Source organism: Sebastes fasciatus, chromosome 3, assembly GCF_043250625.1.
Source record: "Sebastes fasciatus isolate fSebFas1 chromosome 3, fSebFas1.pri, whole genome shotgun sequence".
Taxonomy (NCBI): domain Eukaryota; kingdom Metazoa; phylum Chordata; class Actinopteri; order Perciformes; family Sebastidae; genus Sebastes; species Sebastes fasciatus.
The window spans coordinates 25,019,538-25,045,612 of NC_133797.1; the positions used below are offsets into that span (position 1 = coordinate 25,019,538).

General features: G+C 38.9%; 2 protein-coding genes, 1 long non-coding RNA gene and 1 pseudogene across 3 annotated transcripts; all 4 read left to right on the forward strand.

Moving 5' to 3' along the window:
• The first annotated feature begins 316 nt into the window (after window positions 1–316).
• Window positions 317–691, forward strand: LOC141764520 (uncharacterized). Its single transcript, XM_074629817.1, has one exon. The coding sequence runs from the start codon at window positions 350–352 to the stop codon at window positions 548–550; it is 201 nt and encodes a 66-aa protein (XP_074485918.1). The 5' UTR covers window positions 317–349; the 3' UTR covers window positions 551–691.
• A 4,372-nt stretch (window positions 692–5,063) lies between these two features.
• LOC141764523 (uncharacterized) lies at window positions 5,064–25,805 on the forward strand. The gene is made up of 2 exons (XR_012593274.1): window positions 5,064–5,611; window positions 25,562–25,805. It is a non-coding gene; the product is annotated as an uncharacterized LOC141764523 (long non-coding RNA).
• On the forward strand, window positions 7,768–21,111 carry LOC141764517 (NACHT, LRR and PYD domains-containing protein 3-like; annotated as a pseudogene).
• On the forward strand, window positions 23,069–25,805 carry LOC141764521 (uncharacterized). The gene is made up of 2 exons (XM_074629818.1): window positions 23,069–23,211; window positions 23,989–25,805. The coding sequence occupies exon 2, from the start codon at window positions 23,999–24,001 to the stop codon at window positions 24,158–24,160; it is 162 nt and encodes a 53-aa protein (XP_074485919.1). The 5' UTR covers window positions 23,069–23,211; window positions 23,989–23,998; the 3' UTR covers window positions 24,161–25,805.
• Window positions 25,806–26,075: the final 270 nt, after the last annotated feature.

A 26,075-nucleotide genomic window follows, 5' to 3' on the forward strand; every position in this document is an offset into this window, starting at 1 on the left:
CAACAGCTGTCAGTGTGTCAGTGTGCTGACTTGACTATGACTTGCCCCAAACTGCATGTGATTATCATAAAGTGGGCATGTCTGTAAAGGGGAGACTTGTGGGTAGAACACATAGAAACCATTTTCATTCACATATCTGGAGGTCAGAGGTAAAGGGGACCCCATTGAAAATGTCCATGCTATTTTTTCCTCGCCAAACTTTTGCATTAGTGTTAGCTAGATGGATGTGATTTTTTGTTTTTGATGTTTTTGGTTATTGGGGAAAATGACAACAATAGATCCAGATCAATATTCCATATGAGCTGACGTTCATCCTTGTTTATGTTTCCCAGCTCAGTGCCTGTCAGTCATGGGTCTGCGGGAGTTCTGGAAGAACTACAAAGTTTTGATTGTGATGGGCACGAGTCTGGGGTTGATCCACTGGGGCTGGTACAATCTGAAGGCAAACCCACAGCTGCACAAAGCCAGAGAGGAGTACATTCCTGAGCCCGGCATCGTCGCTTACGTTTCACCTCCTGTTGCTCCTCCCGCCGCTGCCAAGAGCAAGTAACCCGGACTGAGGTATGAAACTCTGGCCCACTTTCAATCCGGTCCCCAACACCCTCAAAAGTTTGGCGAGGAAAAAATAGCATGGACATTTTCAATGGGGTCCCCTTGACCTCTGACCTCCAGATATGTGAATGAAAATGGGTTCTATGGGTACCCACGAGTCTCCCCTTTACATAAATGCCCACTTTATGATAATCACATGCAGTTTGGGGCAAGTCATAGTCAAGTCAGCACACTGACACACTGACAGCTGTTGTTGCCTGTTGGGCTGCAGTTTGCCATGTTATGATTTGAACATATTTTTTATGCTAAATGCAGTACCTGTGAGGGTTTCTGGGCAATATTTGTCATTGTTTTGTGTTGTTGATTGATTTCCAATAATAAATATATACATATATTTGCATAAAGCAGCATATTTGCCCACTCCCACGTTGATGAGGGTATTAAATACTTGTCAAATCTACCTTTAAGGTACATTTTGAACAGATAAACAATGTGTGATTAATTTGCGATTAAAACAATTAAATATTTTAATCGATTGACAGCCTTAATATAAACATAGCCTAGAGAAATTATATAAAAATAAAAGCAATAAGTTTGTAAAAATATGTGCATAACATATGGAAGAAATATGAATAAGAAATATGATTAACAACAGTGCAAATAATAATGCTGAAAATGGGATCTATTATCAAGTGTGTGAAAATGCAAGAATAGTATGACTAAATAAATAAATAAGAATATTAGTTTAAATGTACTATATAAATAAATACAGGGTTAATGCCAGAGTAAATTGCACAGTTGAATTATTGCACTAAATCTCTGTGCTGTTAAGTCTAATACCACTGGTATTAGACTACATTAGTGTAGAAATGTGTCTACATACCACTGGTATTAGACTGCCTTAGTGTTAGCTAGGTGTACCTACTAAACTGAGTATTAAATAGTATGAATAAATAAATAAATAAATAAGAATATTAGTTTAAATGTACTGCATAAATAAATACAGGGTTAATGCCAGAGTAAAGCACATTATTGCACAGTTGAATTATTGCATTAAATCTCTGTGCTGTTAAGTCAGTATTGCACAGTTGAAGATATGATAAGTTTTGGGGTTATAGCTGCTGATAAGGATAAAAAAAAGATATGTTGTATATATGTATAAATGTATAACACTTGACAATCAAATGAACACGTCTACGTTTTCTGGTCGAAGTACATCTAATCTCCTAACTAGATGTACTTCTCTAGTGTCTCCCCTTGCTGATAGTTTTGGTCTCTTAGAGACTGTTGATCAGCACTTAAACCTGCATATAAATAAAGTCAATTTGGAACGTTGATTAATAATTAAATTAATAACTATAACCAAAATAGATAGTAAAGGTTGAAGGATATCGGAGTTCTTGACATAGCAGAGGTTGGCATTATTCACTCTTGTGCAACATTAAAGAGACCAGCATGTATATTCCACAAACATTTATTTACAAGTTAATAAAGGTTCAAAACACAACATTAATCTAACTAAATAACTAAACTAAACAAACCAAACACAGTGTGTGTGTGTGTGTGTGTGTGTGTGTGAGAGAGAGAGAGAGAGAGAGAGAGAGAGGGGGGGGGGGGGAAACAAGATGGGTTCTTGTCTCAAAATGTCTGTATGGCCTACAAACAAAATGGCGGGCACTGTAAAACTACAAAGATGGCTGAATCAAAGATGGCGGAATCAAAGATGACCTCTTTGTTCTAGGACAGAGAGGGGGGTGATGTGGGGTTAAGATTATCTGAAGCTGTATGTTTATGTTTAACTAATTCACAGTTTCTGTATGTGATCTTAATGTGTGTTAGATATGCAGTGGGTTAGAAAAGATGGTTAGTTTGCATGCAAGACCTTGTCTATGTGAAGCATAAACTAAACACATCAGATGTGGCAAAGCCAGTTACCCAAAAATCAAATACAGATAAATCACCACAGTCAAACTCAATGAATAACATTAAACCAAATCAATACAAGTACATCCTAGAAATCAAAGTTTAACTGTCTTGCTCAGCCGTGTGCGATTGCTAATGCTAAGGCCCAGTACGTTACCGATGGAAAAACAGGATTTGTGATTCCATGTGTTGAAGTTGTGGTTCCAAGTCAAAGATGTCGTCTTTGCTGTTAGTTTGGTGCTAACTTCTTTGCTTGATAGCTTGAAGTTAGCTGGTGAAAAGGGCAGAGCACTCGCATCGTCTGCCTTTTGGTTCCTTGGTTGCAATGGCTGTTTCCTAACAGGCCATTGATCAGGACAGAGCTGTTTCTACAGCTTCTGGACTGGAGAGCTTAGATGAAGAGTAGAAAGAGCTGTGGGTCACCTCCAGCAGCTGGTCAGCTTGTGTCAGGAGGTGAAGAGCAAAGAGTCGAAAAGAGAGGGAACAAAGGACATTCCTCTGGTTTTGTTCTGTGTGAATTTCACACCTCTGTGTGAAATGTTACTGTAGCCAATGAGGACTGAGCGGAGTCCTGTGGTCAAGGATCAGGTTACTGAGGTCATGAGGTCACTTGAAACCAGCCAGATGCTGGGTCCCTACATGGTAAACTGCAGCCCAACAGGCAACAACAGCTGTCGGTGTGTCAGTGTGCTGACTTGACTATGACTTGCCCCAAACTGCATGTGATTATCATAAAGTGGGCATGTCTGTAAAGAGGAGACTTGTGGGGACCCATAAACCCATTTTCATTCACATATCTTGAGGTCAGAGGTTAAGGGACCCCTTTGAAAATGGCCATGCCAGTTTTTCCTCGCCAAAATTTAGCGTAAGTTTGGAGCGTTATTTAACCTCCTTTGTGACAAGCTTACATTGGTACCAATGGAATCCCGAGGTTTTGTAGTTTCATATCTTGATGAAGGTGTGAAATGTATTGCTAAAATATTCACTCAATTTCACAGTGTTAAAGATACGTCTGGTCATATTCTATATGTAACCCTCTGGGAAAACCAGTTGTTTCTAAAACATTTAGAGATATTTCCCTCACTGAGAATTCCTTTTATTTAATAAATAACCACATTCCTTATTTTATTCTGAAATTCATTTATCACTGTTTATTTTATTTCCGTTTTTGCTCAGAGATCTAACTTTGCATCAGGATGTGTTCTACCGGTTAAAAACTTGACAACAAATAAGCTAATTGGTTCAAAGTGATATAACTGTTGCTATTGGTGTAAAACAATCCAAGTCCCGCCTCCTCACTCAGGTTAGAGACGCAGTGGAGTGGAAAACACGGAGATTGATGAGAGAGCAGCGGAGAAGCTGGATTTACAGAGTGATATTATTACTACTTATACTTGATATACTACTGAACAGAGAGAAGTAAAACTATATATGAGCCAGTAAGAGCTCCGTCACCTATTGAAGCGACCTGAGAACATCTGAGAGCATCGTTTGATTCTTTTCTTTTCTCGGTGCGTTCCAAACATTAAAGCAGCCGCCGCACATGGCAACACGAGTCAAATGCTCTGAGCTGGCATAGCGAAATGTTTTGCCACTGAGTTGTATTCTAAAATTATATTTTGTATTTCTTTGGTGATAGAGGCAGAAAGAAATAAGTGTGTGTAATATGTGTGTGTTATTTACATTGTGTGGACAGAGAGGGATTATTTAGCTGAATTTCATGGGTGATGAGATCAGCTTGATTCTGTTCATCCCTGTGCTGCTTGTGTGCATCAACGCAAGGTGTCAGTGTTGTGACAGGGAAAGTATTCACATTGCCTTACTCACAATATTCACATATAGTGAGTATTTAATGTTTAAACTGTGGGTTGTTTGCATAATAATCTACAACTCAAATGGGTTCACAATTATTAAATAGTCATTTAATAGTGTTGTTTACACTTTACTATTGAGTGGTTTATAATAATAGTGAGGTTGACATATTTCATATGTTAATATTATGATGCAAGTTAATATTGTGATACAACAGTTATCCTACATTTATGGGTTAAGCATTGAAAAGTTGTATTATATGTTGATATTGATTAAATTAAACTGTACAGTTAAGAGCTTGGATAGATTTGCATATATTGCTATATAAGCCGTGTTATTTTACACAGGCTAGGTTTTCTGGATACCCTTGAACTCCGGATTTGGATTGGAATCTCTCTCTGACGAGGGGGATGGCGAGCTACCCGTGCTGAGCACCTGGATTGAGGAGCGCTTTCAACTTTCATCTGCCTTGCTGTCAGTGTGGTAGGACTGTGGGGAAGGACCTCAAAAGACAATTGGATCTGAACATTTTATTTTGGGGATTACTTTTATTTTTTAGGGTGCACCCAGTTCAATATACATTTCAAACTGAACAAAACTGAATGCCGGCAGTAATTGTGAATTTATTCTGTGTCAATACAATAATTTTCCTTTAAACTTAATTCTGTGTTCTGCTTACTCATTGTGGTGTCCGATTCCTGTTCATTATTCCTCTCTACGGATCTAGGTTATACTAGTCCAGTGTATACTTATTCATCAGGTGGGTTACATATACTTTTCTTCATGTTCAGACTCAAACCTACAGTGAATGTATCTACTAACAAGTATTGTGTGTGTGTGTGTGTATCAAATCTGATGTATCTTATTCCATACATTTTATTTATACAGTTAATGGAACAGTTATACCTCCTGTGAATTAAACTTCCCGACATGAAGGTGGAAGTGCTGTTTTAAAACCTTCACACTGAGGGAGTTAAATTAATGTCCACAAATCTCCTGTTCAGACTCAAACCAATAACATGTTAGTCCATCCCTCAATACTTTCTGACTTCCTGTCTGTGGCTCTCGGCTCATTAGTTCCTACTTTAAAACCCAAATATACAGTAAAGTTTAATTTGACTAGAAGCTCAGAATCCTAAATCAGCTGCTCGCTGTAGTTTTTAATCAAATGAACAGGAGGAAATAGTGCATTTGTTGGGGACTATTTTCAGCGGCGGATTAATCCAAATGTGGTGCTCTAGTGAGTGTTAGTGGCAGCAGGATGGTGTATGTGGGATTGAGTCAAAATAAACTACAGTGTGTGTTCATGGTGATGAAGGAACATGTCACACAGTGACACAGTGAGGCTCATTGATGTGTTTGTAATAGTTGTTGGACAACAATGGAGCTCTATGGCTCAGAATATATATGTATATATCATTCTGAAGGCCTTTCCTTTACCCTGGTGACTCTCTTTACAGCCATTTGAAGGCAGCAGGTTTCTGTTCCATCAGAAGTATCTATTTGGAGTGATGATGTTTCTGTCAAGCTGTGATTACGCACGACAGATGCGTTGCTTAAATGTTGTACAACCAGTTTCAGGCTGTTGCAAAACAATCAGACACGTCTTTTTGCTTATGTGCACAGCCAACTTGTTGAGTACTGACTCATTGAACATAGAATCATGTCTGCTGATTCAACTTTGGAAGTTACATTTCACAGTGTTGAGCTCAGAAATTAGACTATTTTTAAAATGTCAATGTGTGGATGATAATTAGGATATAGGCGACTGTTTCAGTAGTTTTTTTAAATAAAGAACATTCAAGTGAATTGAACTTTAAAGATGCACCATAAGGTCACAGGATTCCCAAACTGTCCCCTAGCCCTGTGTTTAAAGGGAATGAAAGCAGCATCTAACACACCCACTAATGTATGATTAAAATACTCTTAAATATAAAAAATTCTTTTGTCTTTCACATAAAATGATAAGGCATGTCAGTCGATTAAAATCTTTAATCGTGATTAACTGCAAATTATTGTACATTTTTTATCTGTACATAATGTACCTTAAAGGGAGATTTGTCAAGTATTTAATACTCAACACGGGAGTGGACAAATATGCTTGCTTTATGCAAATGTATTTATATATTTCTTATTGGAAATCAATTAACAACACAAAACAATGACATATACTGTCATCAATAGTAGGGATGCACCGATCTGACTTTTTCAGTCCCGATACCGAATACATCAAGCTTAACTTAAACACTGCTTTCCTAACTTTGTAAAACAAAATGTAGAAAATAAATGCATAGATGTAAATTTATTGAATTGTTATTTATTATTAAAATAATAAATCATACAACAACTTGGTAAAAAATCTTCAAAATTAACACTAATTATAATTCATGTGTAAACATTTTTAATGCAGCAACAAATTGGTCAAAACTTTAATAGGACTTAAAATTCCAGTATACAGTATAATGTATATAGTATACAAACATAGAACTGAATTGAATAAATTGGCCCCGTTGTCACCGATATCCGATCCAGCTATTTGAGTCAGTATCAGCCCGATATCCGATCCAGTATCAGTATCGGTGCATCCCTACTCAATATTGCTCAAATCATAACATGGCAAACTAAAGCTCAACAGGAAAAAACAGCTCGATAAAATTTAGCTTAGGGTTGGAGCGTTATTTAGCCTCCTTCCCGATAATCTAGTATGACATGGTTGGTACCAATAGATTTATTAATTGTCTAGTTTCATATGATGTCAATATCTTTACTCTAGCTTTAAAACTGAGCCCTCTACAACCTAAAAATGGCAAGTTGTGTTAATGCGTTAAAGAAATTAGTGCCGTTAAAACGAATTTGCGTTAAATGTTATTATCGCGTTAACTTTGACAGCCCTAAAAATAATAAATAATTATAATAAAACAGTAATTCTAATTAAAAAGAAAGAAAGAAGAAAAAAGGATATTTAAAACAAAAAAGAAATAAATATGTTTCATATAATTTCATTTAAAAATATTTATTTTTGTGTTTCCATCTCCTCAGAGGCAGTGGATGTTCAGGGCCTGATGATCAGTGTAAAGGCATGCTGCACAGACAGGCTTCCTGTGTGTATTCACTCAGTGTTACTTATTACAGGCGGCTATTACACTGAAGACTTTTTCTCATCACATTTTCTGAATCCATTATCGATGTTTCATGAGTGTTTTCTTCTCTTAAATTACACATAATGCCACAAATTCTCTTAAGTTGCTTGTAGGTGCCACTTCACGTTCATCATGAGTCTTGAATCTTCTTGTTGGGTCAAAGCTTTTTTTGCTGTCTGGGACAACAAGAGTCAACTAAACACAAAACAACATATCATGTAGTTGTGTTGCATAATGTTGGGTAAATATTTAGAGGAACTTCCATGACAAAGAGGAACTGGAATAAGCGGATGTTGGAATTTCACTTACAGACACGGACTTTATTTCCTCATTCAGCATTTCCTTTAAATTTACTTGACTTAACTGCAGCAGCCAGACTGCAGTGTGACTGGACTCTGATGTTGTCGACACATTTTAATATTCTCCCAACCTTCAGGTGAGAGTTTTGCTTTTTATACTTCCGATAATTATAACTTTGTAGATAAATGTGTAATGTGACGTGAAGCTCAGAGAGAACGTAGTCGGGGGTATATAGCGCTCCACGTGTCTGTCCTTCCTACCTTCCGTCCGTCCTTCCGTCCGTTACACTTTCGTTTCCGGAGCAGAACTCGGAAACTATTTAACTTAGGACCTTCAAATTTGGTATGACGGTTGACAGTGTGCCCATTAGTTAATTATTTAATGCCCATTAATTCCATTAGTTCCAAAAGGGCAAAACCTTTGGCCCTACTTTAGTAGGGGTCAAGCGGTGAGCAGGGGTATTTGAGCCATGCTCACTTTTGTCTTGTTACAGCTGCTCCAGCGTCTCGTCGTGGCTCTAGGAATAGCAATGTTAGTCTTTCGATCCACCCTTTTGGTCCAAAGTGAAATATCTCAACAACTATTGGATGGATTGTAATACAGACATTCATGTTCCCCACAGGATGAATCCCAATGACTTTTACTTTACTGCCATCATGAAGTTGACATTCTTGGTTTTGTGTGAAATGTCTTAACAACTATTGGATGGATTGCCATGTCCCCCTTTAGGATGAGGTCAATCTAATCTATCTACACTATGTGAGTTCTTCTCCTGTTGCTGCTCTGATGCATTTGTGTTACACTTTTCCTTCGGGTTGACAAAACTACCTAATTTTAGAAAGAAGCCACAATGGCGGCTGAGTACCTTTTGAACACTCTGGAGGATTTAAGAGATGACGAATTTAAGGACTTCAAGTGGTATCTGCAGCAGCCTGACATCCTGGAAGGCTACCAAGCCATCAAAGTGTCCAAGCTGGAGAAGGCAGAAAGGCGGGACACAGTTCATCTGATGATGACCATCTATAAACTTCATGGAGCTCTGAAGGTGACCAAGAAGGCTTTAGAGAAGATAAAGAGGAATGATCTGGTACAGAAACTGTCAGACACCATCTCAGGACCAGAAGGTCAGTCTCACTTTTGTTATTTGTATTTTCAGGCAGTAAGAGAGGGTTGACATGAGCAACATAATAAAGGAACAGTGTCTCTGTACTGAAGCTCATTGTATACACCAAAGAAAATCAATTGGAGGCCTGATTTCTAAATCACGTCGATGGACGTGAAAGAAAGCAGTAGAATCCTGCATGTTGTTGTCGGAGAGTTTATGTATTAGACACGCATGGTCTAAAGTGGATGGTGCAAGTGCATTTAGGGCGTATCAAACTCCACTTTTTCTAGTTAAGTGGTGCAAAATCTCCGCGCAAAGTAAATCGCAAGGGGCAAAGGGGTTGTATTTAGTCTCTTAATTAATCATAGGTGTGTTTTAGGTGTAACAGGAATCAAACCAATCAGAGTGTCATCTCCCATTCTCTTTAAAAGTCAGGTGTGCCTGCACCTGGCGCATTGCTATTTAAAAGGCAGATTCGGCAAATTGACACATAAACGGTCTGCCAGCGTCCGGCATCAGAACTGCGCCCATAGCAACGGTCTGCTATACATACATAGCAACGGTATGTTATAAAGAAATAGCAGACCGTAGACCGTAGTAGACCGTGATTAACCAATCAGAATCAACTATTCAACAACGCTGTGTAATAAAGTGTGATAAAAATGTTTATTATGAGATCTTGTTTTCGTAATTATGAGAAAATGTCTCCAGTTCTATTTTTCTTTGGGGAATGCAATGAGCTGCTGCATCACAGTGACACATGTAATGGGTTACATCTTATAGGAACATATCTGTTGTCCATTTATGTTGTATTTTACAAATTGATCATATCATAGTCTTGAGGGGTAGTTGCATTTTTTCATACCGTTACATTTACAATTGCAGTCCAGTCATCCTTTGTTGAAGGATTTGCTTGCAGCCATTTCCATGTGATGGCTTTCTGGCCTGCAGCCAAAAGTACATTAAAGAGATTGATCCCGTGCCAACTTGAGGTGCAGAAACCTAATTTAGAATCACTTTTCTTCCCTATCTATATGTAGATAGGTAGTTGGACCTTTCTCATATTAACACCTATTGAGTTACAAAATCATGATTTTTAGTTGCTGTATTTTTGATTATCTTCGTGAGGCCATTATTGCCTAAGTAGTGGCGGGCTCAGGGATTTGTTTTTCCACAAATTGTGACTTTTAACTGATCTGCGGTGCATATAAGATTTGCTTCCTGTGTTAATGTGTTAGTGCAACTAAGGGTTAAGTGCAGTGTTGATAAGTTTAAAAGTTTAGGGTTGTTTTATACATTAAATGAGGTCTTGATTAACTGTGTTAGAGTGATGCAGATGATCACAAATTTAAGATTGTTGACCGACTGTGAGGAGTATTTGCATGCCAGTACATCCCTTTTTGGTTAAGTGCTGTTTATGACACTCATGTTCACGTATTTATCACTAATTTCAATGTTACTATGCTAGGCTACAGATATTGTAACTTGTCCTTATAGTTTATCACAGCTTTTATTATTTTGTAGTTTGAATTATTTCACTTATTCACATTTTTTTAGAAATGGTATGTAGAAGATTACAGTTATTATTATACAGATTAATTGGTGGAGTTACATCCATATTGATTATTAATGCCCCTCAGCGATCACACTTAACACTGCACATACAAAATAAAAAAAAAACTATTAACAAGTACTGCTTAACTTAATGATAACTGATAACTAATAAGTCAAATTGATAAAACAACATATAACCTCTCTCACACAGCGTCAGTGGATGTCAATGATGTTGGAGAGACTTCAGAGAACAGAGGAACTTGCTCCTCTCAGAGCGAAGGTAAAGCTGCTGTATTCTCTGGTTTGTATTGAAGCCCTGACAGACAAAGTGTCGTAAAAGTTAGAAGAATTGAAGTGTAAGTAAGTTCTACTTTCTGTGTGCGACATTATGACTCCATTATGAGAGAGAAAGCTTAATTCAGTTCCTTCAAAATAGGCCCTAGAAGCTATTAAAACGTTGTTTACAAAGGTCTTATTTGACATATTTATTATACTACATACATTTTAGCCAAATCGTAGAACTACAACTTCCGTGTCCGTCATGTGATGCCATTGAGCCCAAAAATACTTTTTACATTGAGAAAGAGACGTCTGTAAATCAGGATTTTTTTTTATTTTTAGGTAAATCAACTTCCCAGTACGAACACTTGAATATCCTTTATTTAAATCATTATGTCCTAAAAGTTGTAAAATGAAAAAAATGGCCGAATCCAAACGGGAAACATAGAAAATTGGCGTGCTTTGTGCACGGCCCAGGACAGGAGGGCTCTGCAGCAGGTGATTGAAACCGCCCAGGACATCATTGGTACCCACCTACTGAGCATCAGTGATATCGGTAAGGTGAGGTGCCTGCGCAGAGACAATACCAGCAACAGCCTGTTCACCCTGCTGCCGTCTGGCGAGCGATACAGAAGTCTCCACTGTCGTACCACCAGACTACAGAGCAGCTTCTTTTCTCAGGCGTCCTCCATAACCCCCCATTAAAATTATTGTTTTTTTAATTAATTAATTTATTTTAATTTGTGTAGCACAAAGGGACTACAACTTGCATTTCGTCTCACATAAATTAACCTTGAACCTTGAGAAAGAAAATAGTTAAACTGATGCTACAGGACTTTCGTTTGTGACATTTTAACCAGTAGATGGCAGCAACACCAGCAGCTGCTCAGTGGTCACCAGTCCAGGGCTGTGGTTGCACTGTTGTAAAGCTGGGGTGTACAAAAGAGCATAAGTTCAACCCTAAACGTTAAGATGACTTGCTGTTACACAAGTACAAATCTTTGACTATTAGAATACTGTCCGCAGACAATTTGCTCCCCCTTTAACTAAAAATAGGTTTGATTGCACTTTAGTTTCTCTTCAGAAGCAAATGTTTAGCAAAACAAAAAGCATGCATTTACTGATCCCCATGATAATAGAGGCATATGTAGACATGCAGCCTAATTCTGTGTTGTGTTTTTTCTATTAATGTCACACAGATGTGATTGTTCCAGTACCAGAGCCACGACACATCTCATATTACCAACACTTGCTCCAATCAAACCTCCAGGATAAGTTTATGTGTGCTCAAGAGGGATGGGCACAGAAGAAGGATGAGCAACGTCTGGATGATATCTACACAGAGCTGTACATCACAGCTGGGGGTGACGTACACATCAACCAACAGCATGAGGTCAGGCAGATTGAGGCGCCGGTAGTGAAGCCAGCAGGAACAGAGAAACCAATTAAACCTTGTGACATGTTCAAACTCCCCTCGGGAAGATATAAACCCATAAGAACAGTGCTGACCAATGGAATCGCAGGAATTGGAAAAACATTTCTGGTGCGTAAGTTTGTGTTGGACTGGGCTGAAGGAAGAGACAATCAAGATGTGCATCTCATTTTCCCCTTCACCTTCCGCCAGCTGAATTTATGGAAGAGAGAAAAGTTGTGTCTGGCAGAGCTCATTCATGAATGTATCACGGAGACCAGAGACATCAAGGACGAAGCTCTTAATCACATCTTTACAACTCTGCAATCATCAGGAAACACCAACTACGACAAGAGCAAATTCAAACTTCTGTTTGTTTTGGATGGACTGGATGAGAGCCGCCTTGATCTGGACTGCTCTACCAGTGAAAATCAGGCAGTTAACTTTGATGTGACAGCGTCGATCTCAGTGGATGTGCTGCTGACAAGTCTCATAAAAAAGGAACTGCTTCCCTCTGCTCGCCTCTGGATAACCACACGACCTGCAGCAGCCGATCAAATCCATTCTGATTTTGTTGACATGGTGACAGAGGTCAGAGGGTTCACTGACCCCCAGAAGGAGGAGTACTTCAGGAAGAGATTCAGAGATGAGGAGCAGGCCAACACAATCATCTCCCACATGAAGACATCACGAAGTCTCCACATCATGTGCCACATCCCAGTTTTCTGCTGGATCACGTCTACAGTTCTGGAGGATTTGTTGGAAACCAGAGAGGGAGGAGAGCTGCCCAAGACCCTGACTGAGATGTATGCAGAATTCTTGGTGTTTCAGATTCATCAGACAAAAAAGAAGTATGGCCAAAAAAAGTGCATTCAGTACATTAAGTCATTAGCAAAACTAGCTTTCCGCCAGTTGGAAAAGGGCAACCTGATCTTCTATGAGAAAGATCTCAAAGAGAGTGGCATTGACGTCAGTGGAGCCTCGGTTTGCTCAGGAGTGTTCACAGAGATCTTCAAAGAGGAACGTGGGAGGAAGAATGATGAAGACAAGGTGTTTAGCTTCGTCCATCTGAGTGTTCAGGAGTTTTTGGCAGCTTTATATGTAGAAAGGGCAATCATTAACAGAAACAAGAATGTGATGTGTGAGCCAGGGCAAACACGTGGCGAACAAGTGCGAATGTTTTTCAGCAAAACATCTATGACAGAAGTCCACGAATTTGCTATTGACAAGACCTTGCAGAGTCCAAATGGACACCTGGACTTGTTCCTCCGATTCCTCCTGGGTCTTTCACTGGAGACCAATCAGAATCTCCTACGAGACCTAATGAAAAGGAAAAGAAGCTCAGAGACCAATCAGGAAACAGTCGAGTACATCAAGAAGAAGATCAGTGAGAATCCGGCTCCAGAGAGAAGCATCAATCTGTTCCACTGCCTGAATGAACTGAATGATCGTTCTCTAGTGGAGGAGATCCAACAGTACCTGAGTTCAGGACGTCTCTCCACAGATAAACTGTCTCCTGCTCAGTGGTCAGCTCTGGTCTTCATCTTACTGTCATCAGAAGACGATCTGGATGTGTTTGACCTGAAGAAATACTCTGCTTCACAGGAGGCTCTTCTGAGGCTGCTGCCTGTGGCCAAAGCCTCCAACAAAGCTCTGTAAGTGCACAGATAACTGCAGATACTAAGTGTATCACATGTGTAGGTTTGTTATCAACAAATTAAAGTTTTAATAAACTGATCACAATATTTAGTCAACACATTGATTAGTTGATCAATTGAAAAGTCTGTCAAATTGTTTCTTCAGTGAAATTGTACCTCCACAGAATGGATGAAAATCAGAGTGTAGTTCATTTAAGGCTAAAATGTATTTCTGTACATTATTGTGATCCCAGATCAACTCATCAACTCAGAGACGGCAACCATAGAAATGTGTTTCTCACATTGTAGATAATATAGAAACAGTTTCAGTGTTTGTGTTTATCACTAACTCTTCTTCAGGCTGAGTGGCTGTAATCTGTCAGAGAGAAGCTGTGAAGCTCTGTCCTCAGTTTTCAGCTCTCAGTCCTCTAGTCTGAGAGAGCTGGACCTGAGTAACAACAAACTGAAGGATTCAGGAGTGAAGCTGCTGGCTGCTGGACTGGAGAGTCCACAATGTACACTGGAGACTCTCAGGTCAGATCACATTGTTATGCTTTTGTGTAATGCTGTGTAGTACCTGTGTACATTGCAGAAATTCTGCGTGAACACACAAGCATGATATGGAAACTTGAAGGAACTAGTGCACAAACACAGAGAATGGACTTTTCAGCGAAGTAGAACACATCTTTGGGGAACATATTTCCATATTCATGGACTCTGGATGTTTGATTGAGGGACAACAATGTGGAAACCGCATATCAGACAGAGAATACTAAGCAGAGAAGTTCTGTCAGAAGTTCTCATCATAACACTGTTTCCTCATTGATGAAACAAACATGGATTTTTGCTGACTAACTATAGAGAAGGGTTTCTGTGCAACATCATCACAGAGATACGTACGCAACTAGGGGGTAGAAAGCACGGCATGTCTAGCAGAGCCAGATACAGATACAGATATCTTTATTTATCCCTGAAGGGCGATTCAGTTTCTACAGTCCACCGAGACATATACACATTCGTACCGCACAGTCATCAATGACAGAGGGAACATAGTAGGTGGCATATGGGGAAGTGCAAGATCAATAAAGTACGAGAATAAAAATTAGCTCACTCTGGTATGCCATAATGTTACATTTTGAAGGGAAGACGTCTGGTAGTCTACCGGGGCAGCCACTTCTCCTCCCCCGCGGTCACAACAACAAGCGGCTGTGGAAGCTAACGTTAGCTAACGTTCGTTTGGTTTTGACATGGACATATCTGCAATACTGTATTGACTTTTGGCGTTACGTTTCCGACTGGGGGCTATCCGCTAATGTTAGCTAGCAACCAGCAAAACGCTATTTAGTAGAGAGCCGTCAGGTGTATAATGTTAATGTTCACCTGCCCGACATACAAAGAGCTGCTGTGTGACTGGTTGTACTAATAACATGACCAAAATTCAAGTGTCCAGTTTAATATTAACGTTATACCTGTTGAGGGATCGCAAGGAAAAAGTGTCTGGCTGCGGCCATCAAGAGGGACTCACATAGCTTGAACTCTGACCACAGTGTCAATCAAACAGACTCTGGTCCCCCAAGTCAAATCACAGTTATGTCTGATCTAACGTTACCCATTGCACAACAGGTGATAATAAACAAATCTCATACGAATATGTCATATGATAATGGTATCTGGTGGTCGGACTCTGCAGGGGTTGATATAGTCAACAAGAATGTACAAACATTGCAAACTCTATGTTGATGACAACCGGCTGCCAAAGCGCTATTGCCCCCTGAATGCACACGCACCCAGTAATGTCTGTATACAAGAAACCCGTCTATATGACAGGCAAATATTCCTTTGGTTTCTATTGTGTTTTTGATGGCCATATACTGTATATGTTTGCACTTTACATCATAAGAACAAACCACAAATTTACTTGATATGCTGTATACGCTGAATATTGTTCACTGACACTGAACATATCTGGGATGTTAAAGCAAAACATAAAGACATTTTTACCTATTTCTATTTCAGGTTGAGTCAAACCGGGCTCACAATGAAATGTTGTCAGGAGCTCTCATCAGTTCTCAGCTCTAAGTCCTCTAGTCTGGTAGAGCTGGACCTGAGTAACAACGACTTGCAGGATTCAGGAGTGAAGCTGGTCTCTGCTGGACTGGAGAGTCCACACTGTACACTGGAGACTCTCAGGTCAGATCCTTCTGTGGCGATTTTGTCTGACAACACGTCTTCCCATTTTACTGTTTTCTCATTTTTTAAAATGAAGCAGCAGGAAACATTTAAAAACATTTCACCTGGAGATGGAATTTACAACCAACTCACAGTTTTATTATAAGCATTAGTTTATGCTAGCCAGCTAGAGCTGATAAAGTCTGCAAACAACAGTCACTCACTGCAGCCTACAAAATCCACCGTTGTCTGCTAGAGGTTCACAGAGAAATTATGTCAGGACTTCACATCATTTTTTTTACTTTGTAGACAATATAAACAATATCTGTGTTTCTTTTTCACTGACTCTTCTTCAGGCTGAGTGTCTGTAATCTGTCGGAGAGAAGCTGTGAAGCTCTGTCCTCAGTTCTCAGCTCTCAGTCCTCTAGTCTGAGAGAGCTGGACCTGAGTAACAACGACCTGCAGGATTCTGGAGTGAAGCTGGTCTGTGTTGGACTGGAGAGTCCACACTGTACACTGGAGACTCTCAGGTCAGATCTGAATCTGATGCTTTTGTGTAACACTGTATTGTGAGTGACTTCGCCCAATGTCAGCTGGGATCGGCTCCAGCCCCCCCACGACCCTGAATAGGAAAAGCGGTTACGGATAATGTATGAATGAATGAATGAAGGATTTTATATTCTGCATCAAACATTATATGTTTTTTAGTCTAGTTTTGCACTGCATGCCTATTGCTGAAAAATATTTTTTTCTTGACCACGTTCAGATAATCATTATTATCGTTTGCACTTTGAACCATAAAAACATTAAACAAATGTACTTGATAAATACACTGACCTGTCTTATATGGAGCCAGGACAGTGACTTTAAATGTTGGCATTGGATCTGATAGGATAGGATAGGATAGGATAGGATAGGATAGGATAGGATAGGATAGGATAGGATAGGATAGGATAGGATAGGATGAACTTTATTTATCCCCGAAAGGGAAACTGGTTTGCCACCATGTATAAAAAATCGAAAAAGACATAGACACAACACAATACATCAACTACACAAGATAACACCACGCAGTTCATTGAAGGGATGTACATAGTTCCAACAATGACAACAATCCCAACAACTTTTTCAGTTCAGGTTTTGTTTTCAAAGCCAAATTATATTTTCAATTCAGTTAAACTGTCTTGGCTCCACAGTCCTACGGTTCTCTAAGACATTAAACTGAAAAATAGTATTGTAATATAGTATATGTTTTACTAATTTACATTGTAGGTTGAGTCAAACCAGGCTTACAAAGAAATGCTGTCAGGAGCTCTCCTCAGTTCTCAGCTCTCAGTCCTCTAGTCTGAGAGAGCTGGACCTGAGTAACAACGACCTGCAGGATTCAGGAGTGAAGCTGGTCTCTGCTGGACTGGAGAGTCCACAATGTACACTGGAGAGTCTCAGGTCAGTATTCATCATTTGTTTAACAGATGGCCATTTAAATGGATATACAAGCTGATGTTCACATATTTTTACAAACTTATTTCTTATCATTTCTAATTTCACAATTAATCGCAAATTAATCACAGATCTTTAATCTGTTAAAAATGTGCGCGTGTCTGTGTGTCCAGGCTGTCTGGCTGTCTGATCACAGAGGAAGGCTGTACTTCTCTGGCCTCAGCTCTGAGATCCAACCCCTCCCATCTGAGAGAGCTGGACCTGAGCTACAATCATCCAGGAGACTCGGGAGTGAAGCTGCTTTCTGCTGGACTGGAGGATCCACACTGGAGACTAGAAACTCTCAGGTATGAGCAAACAACAAGAACTCACACACCGTCTCTCTGTCACACTGACAAGCTGAGGACTGTTGGTTCACAGTCTGTAACAGCAGCACTGCTGATAACAGTGAAGGCAGTCACTGATGTTACTGAGAGTCCCTGTCCCCACTGAGACTGACCTCCTAACTGGTCTAATACCGGATCAGGATTCAGTGGTGGTTATACAACAACAACAACTATGACTCTCAGGATTTCTGTTGTGACTGTGAGTTTTAAGTCAGTGATATCATTAGAAAAGTATATATAAGACATATTTTTATTACTATCAGTCATGTAGCTTATCTCAGGACTTTGTTCAGACTGCAGCATTCTGAATGAGCTGCAGATATCTGATTTTGTTTTAAAGAGACTGACTCCTGTCCTAAATCTGAGAGAAGGTTTATGAAGATCATTGATGAGGAAGCTTCTGAAGGTTCATTCTGACTTTGTTTCTTCCTCCAGGATGGAAGATGGTGGAGAGCAGAGGCTGAAACCTGGTCTGAGGAAGTGTAAGTGTGTGTTCACTTTAACCCTCTGAGATCCATTGGTACCAACCATGTCACGTTAGCTTGTCGGGAAGGAGGTTAAATAACGCTCCAAAGTTTTGGTGAGGAAAAACTGGCATGGCCATTTTCAAAGGGGTTCCTTGACCTCTGACCTCAAGGTATGCGTATGCGTGCAGAATAAATGTGCCTATTCTAAAAATGGTGTATTTGAATGGGGTCCCTAAACAGTCTTTGAATTACATAAATTGGGTATCACTGTAAAAAGGAGACTTGTGAATCCAATGAGCCCAACTGTATTATGATGTTAGTCCCCATAGTAACCATTTCAATGTAGTGAGACCATATTTTGAAACTTGACCTCACTGTATAAACTGACCTGTGGTGACCTCTAGGATAATCACAGCCTCATGAAACTTTACAACCACAAACTACAGACCTAGAGCATTCAGAGGATGGATGGCTCCCCTAGGTAGATTGACATTAAGGGGGTTTCCGAGCAGTTTCCAGAACAGAAGTGCTTGCCATCCAATTGCCGAAAATTGCAGTTATTGCAGAAATCTCCAACTGTCAAAAGTTTTTGAAACCAAATCACAGCATGGACTTTTTCTATGGTGTTCCTCAAGGTCTTGGTGTCATAATGTGGTATTTTGGAGGGATTATTGATCATTTTTATCAATTCTCGAGTAATGGTTAAATTTAGCACAAAATCTGTGTAACAAATGGTATCGACCCAAAAATTGTTCTAAACCCTTATACACATTTACAACTTATTTTAATTAATTAATTAAATTGTGTTTATTTCTGATTCATGATGAGAAGAACTTGACACAGTGCTGAGCTGGGTGCTGGCATCCCCCCAAAAAGACAAAAAACTGGTCTATTGTGGGTCTCAGAGGGTAGTTTAAATCAAAAGTTGTGTATCTGCATTCAATCCTTAGTTTGAAGACCCAAAACAATGAGTCTTTGTGAAGTTTTGATTTAATAGTCAGTCTGTTAATAAAGCAGCAAATAAACCCATCAGGTGTGTTGGATGATAAACTGCTGCTGTATCGTGTCTTGTTCTCTCTATCAGATGCCTGTGAACTCACACTGGACACAAACACAGTAAACAGAAACCTCAAACTGTCTGACAACAACAGGAAGGTGACAGCAGTGACAGAGGAACAGCCATATCCTGATCATCCAGATAGGTTTGACTACTGGCCTCATGTTATGTGTAGAAATAGTCTGACTGGTCGCTGTTACTGGGAGGTCGAGTGGAGAGGAAGGGGTAATATATCAGTGAGTTACAGAAGAATCAGGAGGAGAGGAACAAGAGGTCACTGCAGGTTGGGAGGGAAGGATCTGTCCTGGAATCTGTTGTACTCTGATGTTGAAGGTTACTCTGTCAGTCACAACACGAAAAGTACATGCCTCCCCTCCTCCTCCTTCTCATCATCCTCGTCCTCCTCATCTTCTGTCTCTAACAGAGTAGGAGTGTATGTGGACTGTCCTGCTGGCATTCTGTCCTTCTACAGAGTCTCCTCTGACACACTGATCCACCTCTACACCTTCAACACCACATTCACCAAACCTCTTTATCCTGGGTTTGGGTTTGGGCTTGGGTTATTCTCATATAGTCCTTCAGTGTCTCTGTGTTCACTGTAGGAGGGAGAATCTCCTCCTGTGTGGTGAAACACTCACACTGCTGACAAACACACACACACTTTTTGAAAGTCATGCTTACTCATAATTACAAGAAAACATCCGTCTTCCTTTTCTCTTTCCAGTAAATACACTGCATATCTCTGATTTTAAATACCTTGAAATACCTTTCAAGAATGTTTTCATTTAGATTTTTGGTGTAAAGATGTTTTAGTACAGTATCTATTTTCAATAAAGGTTCCACACACACATGAGAATATCAAAAAATTAATGTTTTTCATCTTACTTTGTAAAAATATGATTCCTCAGTGTTTTGTATTTAGTATTTAGATTAGATCCTGATGGGCAAAGTTGGCACCTTGCATGGCAGCCTCTGCCATCAGTGTATGAATGGGTGAATGCTGACATGTAGTGTAAAGCGCTTTGAGTGGTAGGAAGACTAGAAAAGCGCTATATAAATGCTATATAAAAGTCCATTTACCATTTACATATAATGGAAATGCTCAAGTAAAGTACTTCAGAACAGTATTTGAGAAGCCAATTTACTTTGTTAGGCCTACTCTCCACTCCCAAAGCTAAACCATGGATGTATTAAAGATACTGTTTGTAACTTTTTAAGCGTATAAATGTACCGGGTCGGGACTAAGACTGAGATTTAATGTTGATCACAATAACTGCAACTTTTGTGAGACTGAGAGTGAAACTACTGATCATCTGTTTTTCCACTGTATATATTCTGTATAGCCTACATTCTGGGAAGATTTGCAGGACTGGCTGTCAACCAAAATCCAACTATGTGCCCCTCTCACAAGGGAAAATATTGTGTTTGGTATTAACATGAAGGACATTAAGAATGACTTGATATTGAACAATCTGATACTGCTGGCAAATTTTTTCATCCATGCATCCAAATGGAGGAAAATGAAACCCCTAATTTCCGTTTTCAAAAGGGATCTTGTGGACAATCATCTCAATGCTTTAAGGCTAATGAAAGGACAACATGCAAAGTCTCTCCTCAGAGCTTATGAAGAACTGAACATGTACAGTATGATGATGACCAGAGCTACTGTGGAAGAGTGCAGTCTTATTACTATTTAGTTATGCATTTCTTTTTTGGTCCTTGAATTATTTTCTACCTCCTCTTTTATTTTTGTTATTATATATATATTTGTTTTATAATTTAAGTTATCTTTCCTATCCAATTGTGCCTTGTATGTTAGAAGTATTGAGTTTAGATTACAATGCCTTAAAGTTTGTAAATTAATTATTTTCAATAAAAACATTTTTTTTAAATAATCAATGAGCCATGTTGTTTGTAAATTTGAATTTGTTCAATAAAAAAAAAAAAAAAAATTAGACAAAAAAATCTCCCATAAACTATCTGGAAAGACATGTGACCGTTATAGGCTTCTACACTGTTGCCTGACTGCAAAAGGTTATAAAATCACCAACGCGTTTTAGGCTTTGTTTGATTTGACATTTTAGTGAATTTTTTATGTACACTATATAACGGCAAACGTGCTTTATATTTCATAATATGGTTTTTGAACCGCTACCTGAAACGCTGCTGATCAAATTGTTCAGGCAGCTGGTCGGCCGCCTCGATCTGGACACCTCCACTGGTAGTGGCTAGAAGGGGAGCCCGCAAACTGGGGTAAGCTATCGCGAGATTTGTTAAGGTTAGGCGTTGACCTCGAATTGTCGATAGGTTCGCCGGGCAGCGAGTCTCGCGAGAGTTTTCGCAAGTTTCTGCGAGCGCCCTTCTAGCCTCTACCACCACATCATGGTCGGAGCAGGAGAAACAGCTGATCTCTGAAGGTGAGAGCTGCTCAGTTACATCATCACAGGTTCGTTTATTGTTTTAATTGTTTGGTAAAGTTTGATTTCTGCTGCTCAGCTGTGTAAAGGGACAATCAAAGAGTCTGAGTTGGCAGCTAACAGTCTGTTAACAAGCCTCATCTCACTGCTGGCTTTGTTATCTTACACAACTGCTGGCAGGTTAGATCACTGCTGTAGCTGTTAAACATGCTTGATTAGTGTCACAGTGTTTGTTATGATGTCGTGTTATTAAATGAGAGGATGTAGCTAGTTAGTTAATGCTGCCCTGGTGTCTTTACCTTGCTCACAGGCGTTTATATTATACATTTAGGTACACCCAGCTAACACTAAGGCAGTCTAATACCAGTGGTATGTAGACACATTTCTACTAATACCAGTGTTATTAGACTACATTAGTGTAGAAATGTGTATACGGGCACATTATATCAATGTGGAGTAGAGTCACCTGGCCAGTTTCTCTTACTCTTCTATTTGTTTAAGAGTATCTTGACAAGTAATACATCTGTATGAGTGAGTTACTCACACCTTTTTACTAATTTTGAGTCTCCTTGAGGTTTCATGTATGAAACAAAGTTATATTAAGTTCTTTTTTATTTGTTTGAAATAATATATAATGTATAGATATGTATTATTTGTATGTGATGCTTGAATTTAGTGGGGGTGAGATGTAACATATGCCTTTTGCATGTTACATTAGATACATCATTTAAGCTTTAATAAATTGTTACTCTTGTTACTATTCATATTTTTAGTAACAAGAGTAAGAATTTATTTGTTACTCTTGTTACTATTCATATTTTTAGTAACAAGAGTAAGAATTTATTAAAGCTTAAATGATGTATCTAATGTAACATGCAAGAGGCATATGTTACATTAGCTAGGTGGATAGTAGACCACTTACACACCACAAAACTGACAATAACCTGATATTTTCAGGTGGAATTTCATTCATTCATTAATTTCATTCTCACTGTGAAATATCATTTTCCACTTGTGCAATTTTGTTAATAGTCTGTTTATTGTCAATACTGTATTTACTGCTCCTATTTTTATACTTCCTTCTATTTAAATGGTTCATATTTTGTTACACTTTTTTTTTTTTACTGTGTTAGCTTGTTTTTTGCACTATCCCCTTTGCTGCTGTACACTGCAAATGTCCCCACTGCGGGACTAATGAAGGAATATCTTATCTTGTCTTATCTTATATGATTTTTTTGTTTTTGATGTTTTTGGTTATTGGGGAAAATGACACCAATAGATCCAGATCAATATCCCATATGAGCTGACATTCATCCTTGTTTATGTTTCCCAGCTCAGTGCCTGTCAGTCATGGGTCTGCGGGAGTTCTGGAAGAACTACAAAGTCTTGATTGTGATGGGCACGAGTCTGGGGTTGATCCACTGGGGCTGGTACAATCTGAAGGCAAACCCACAACTGCACAAAGCCAGAGAGGAGTACATTCCTGAGCCCGGCATCGTCGCTTACGTTTCATCTCCTGTTGCTTCTCCTGCCGCTGCCAAGAGCAAGTAACCCGGACTGAGGTATGAAACTCTGGCCCAATTCTAATCCGGTCTCTAACACCCTCAAAATTTTGGCGAGGAAAAAATGTCATGGACATTTTCATAGGGGGTCACTTTGACCTCTGACCTCAGTATAATTTTGTGTTGTTAATTGCTTTCCAATAATAAATATATGCACACATTTGCATAAAGCAGCATATTTGCCCACTCCCATGTTAATATTTTAATCGATTGACAGCCTTAATATAAACATAGCTCAGGGAAATTATATGAAAATAACAGCAATAAGCTTGTAAAAAATATGTGCATAACATATGGAAAAAATATGAATAAGAAATATGTATAACAACAGTGTAAATAATAATGCTGAAAATGGGATCTATTATCAAGTGTATGAAAATGCAAGAATAGTATGAATAAATAAATAAATAAGAATATTAGTTTAAATGTACTGTATAAATAAATACAGGGTTAATGCCAGAGTAAAGCAGATCATTGCACAGTTTAATTATTGCATTAAATCTCTGCTGTTAAGTCAGTATTGCACGGTTGAAGATATAATAAGTTTTGGGGTTATAGCTGCTGATAAGGATAAAAAAAGGATATGTTGTATAAATGTATAACACTTGACAATCAAATGAACACGTCTACTTTTTCTGGTCGAAGTACATCTAATCTCCTAACTAGATGCACTTCTCTAGTGTCTCCCCATGCTGATAGTTTTGGTCTCTTAGAGACTGTTGGTCAGCATTTAAACCTGCATATAAATAAAGTTGTTGTGTCTTCTTCCCCCTGCAGCGGTGTCAGTATGAAGCCTCAGAGCTGGCTCAGGAGGAACTGGATGTGGGCGGCCGGCGGGGCGTTCGTCACCATCCACCTGGCCACCTGGCTGATGCAGAGAGCCATGAGGAGCGCTGTGCGCTCTGAGGCTACACTCAAACAGAGTACTGCTGAAGAAAGACTGGACTGACGTTTAGTCACTTTTTCATACAATTCAAAAGGGGACAGGAACCAGCTTGTGTTGAACTCAGAGGAGGACTGTGACCAACACAACGATTGATTAGCACTCACAGATAATCGACCCACTGTGTCCCCTTGATTCTGACTTAGAATATTAAATTGTGAATCACATAACTGCAGTGAAAAGTCTGCTTCGTTGGACAGTTGTTGTGATTTCATCTCTATATAATTTAATGGTTGGGTGATGAGTGAGTTGTGATTTACTGTAAATTAAGGCTGTCAATCGATTAAAATATTTAATCACAAATTAATCACACATTTTTTATCTGTTCAAAATGTACCTTAAAGGGAGATTTGTCAAGAATTTAATACTCCTATCAACATGGGAGTGGGCAAATATGCTTGCTTTATGTAAATGTATGTACAGTATATAAAAAATATGCTGAAATCATAACATGGCAAACTGCAGCCCAACAGGCAACAACAGCTGTCAGTGTGTCAGTGTGCTGACTTGACTATGACTTGCCCCAAACTGCATGTGATTATCATAAAGTGGGCATGTCTGTAAAGGGGAGACTCGTGGGTACCCATAGAACCCATTTCCATTCACATATCTTGAAGTCAGAGGTCAAGGAACCCCTTTGAAAATGGCCATGACAGTTTTTCCTCGCCAAAATTTAGCATAAGTTTGGAGCGTTATTTAACCTCCTTCGTGACAAGCTAGCATGACATGGTTGGTACCAATGGATTCCTTAGGTTTTTTTAGTTTCATATCTTGATGAAGCTGTGAAATGTATTGCCAAAATATTCACTCAATTTCACAGTGTTAAAGATACGTCTGGTCATATTCTATACTTTTCTTCATGTTCAGACTCAAACCTGCAGTGAATGTATCTACTAACAAGTATTGTGTGTGTGTGTGTGTGTGTATCAAATCTGATGTATCTTATTCCATACATTTTATTTATACAGTTAACTGAAGAGTTATACCTCCTGTGAATTAAACTTCCCGACATGAAGGTGGAAGTGCTGTTTTAAAACCTTCACACTGAGGGAGTTAAATTAATGTACACAAATCTCCTGTTCAGACTCAAACCAATAACATGTTAGTCCATCTCTCAATACTTTCTGACTTCCTGTCTGTGGCTCTCGGCTCATTAGTTCCTACTTTAAAACCCAAATATACAGTATAGTTTAATTTAACTAGAAGCTCAGACTCCTAAATCAGCTGCTCGCTGTAGTTTTTAATCAAATGAACAGGAGGAAATAGTGCATAATGTTGGGGACTATTTTCAGCGGCGGATTAATCCACATGTGGTGCTCTAGTGAGTGTTAGTGGCAGCAGGATGGTGTATGTGGGATTGAGTCAAAATAAACTACAGTGTGTGTGTTCATGGTGATGAAGGAACAGGTCACCCAGTGACACAGTGAGACTCATTGATGTGTTTGTAATAGTTGTTGGACAACAATGGAGCTCTATGGCTCAGAATATATATCAGGCTTCGATACACACACAATACTTGTTATTAGAGATACTGTTGGTTGAGTCTTTTCATGAGATTTGTTGACTTATACTTTATATGTGTATATGTGTTGAGTCTAAAAATATTGAAATCAGCCTATTAAATGTCCACCATGTGCCTTTTAAAAAAAAATTAAAAGTTGATTAAACTCCCAAAGCTCCAGGAAAAAAAGGACATAGCTGAGATAGTAAAATAAAACTGCTCATAGTTATATGTATTTTATGAAAAGTATTCTGGGAAATTGTAATTAGTAAATTTTGATCCATTTATAGATTTCTAAAAATACTAGAATACCTTATGTTTCTGCATTGTTACTCTGAATCTCTTCTGTTTATTCTTTCAACTTTAAACATGAAGATGTGAAGAAGGAAAAAAATGTCCAGAGAGGTCAAAGTGTGGAAA

Excerpts from the sequence above, each read along its gene's own strand:
- LOC141764520 (XM_074629817.1), top strand. The coding sequence starts at position 350 with ATGGGTCTGCGGGAGTTCTGGAAGAACTACAAAGTTTTGATTGTGATG.
- LOC141764521 (XM_074629818.1), top strand. The coding sequence starts at position 23,999 with ATGAAGCCTCAGAGCTGGCTCAGGAGGAACTGGATGTGGGCGGCCGGC.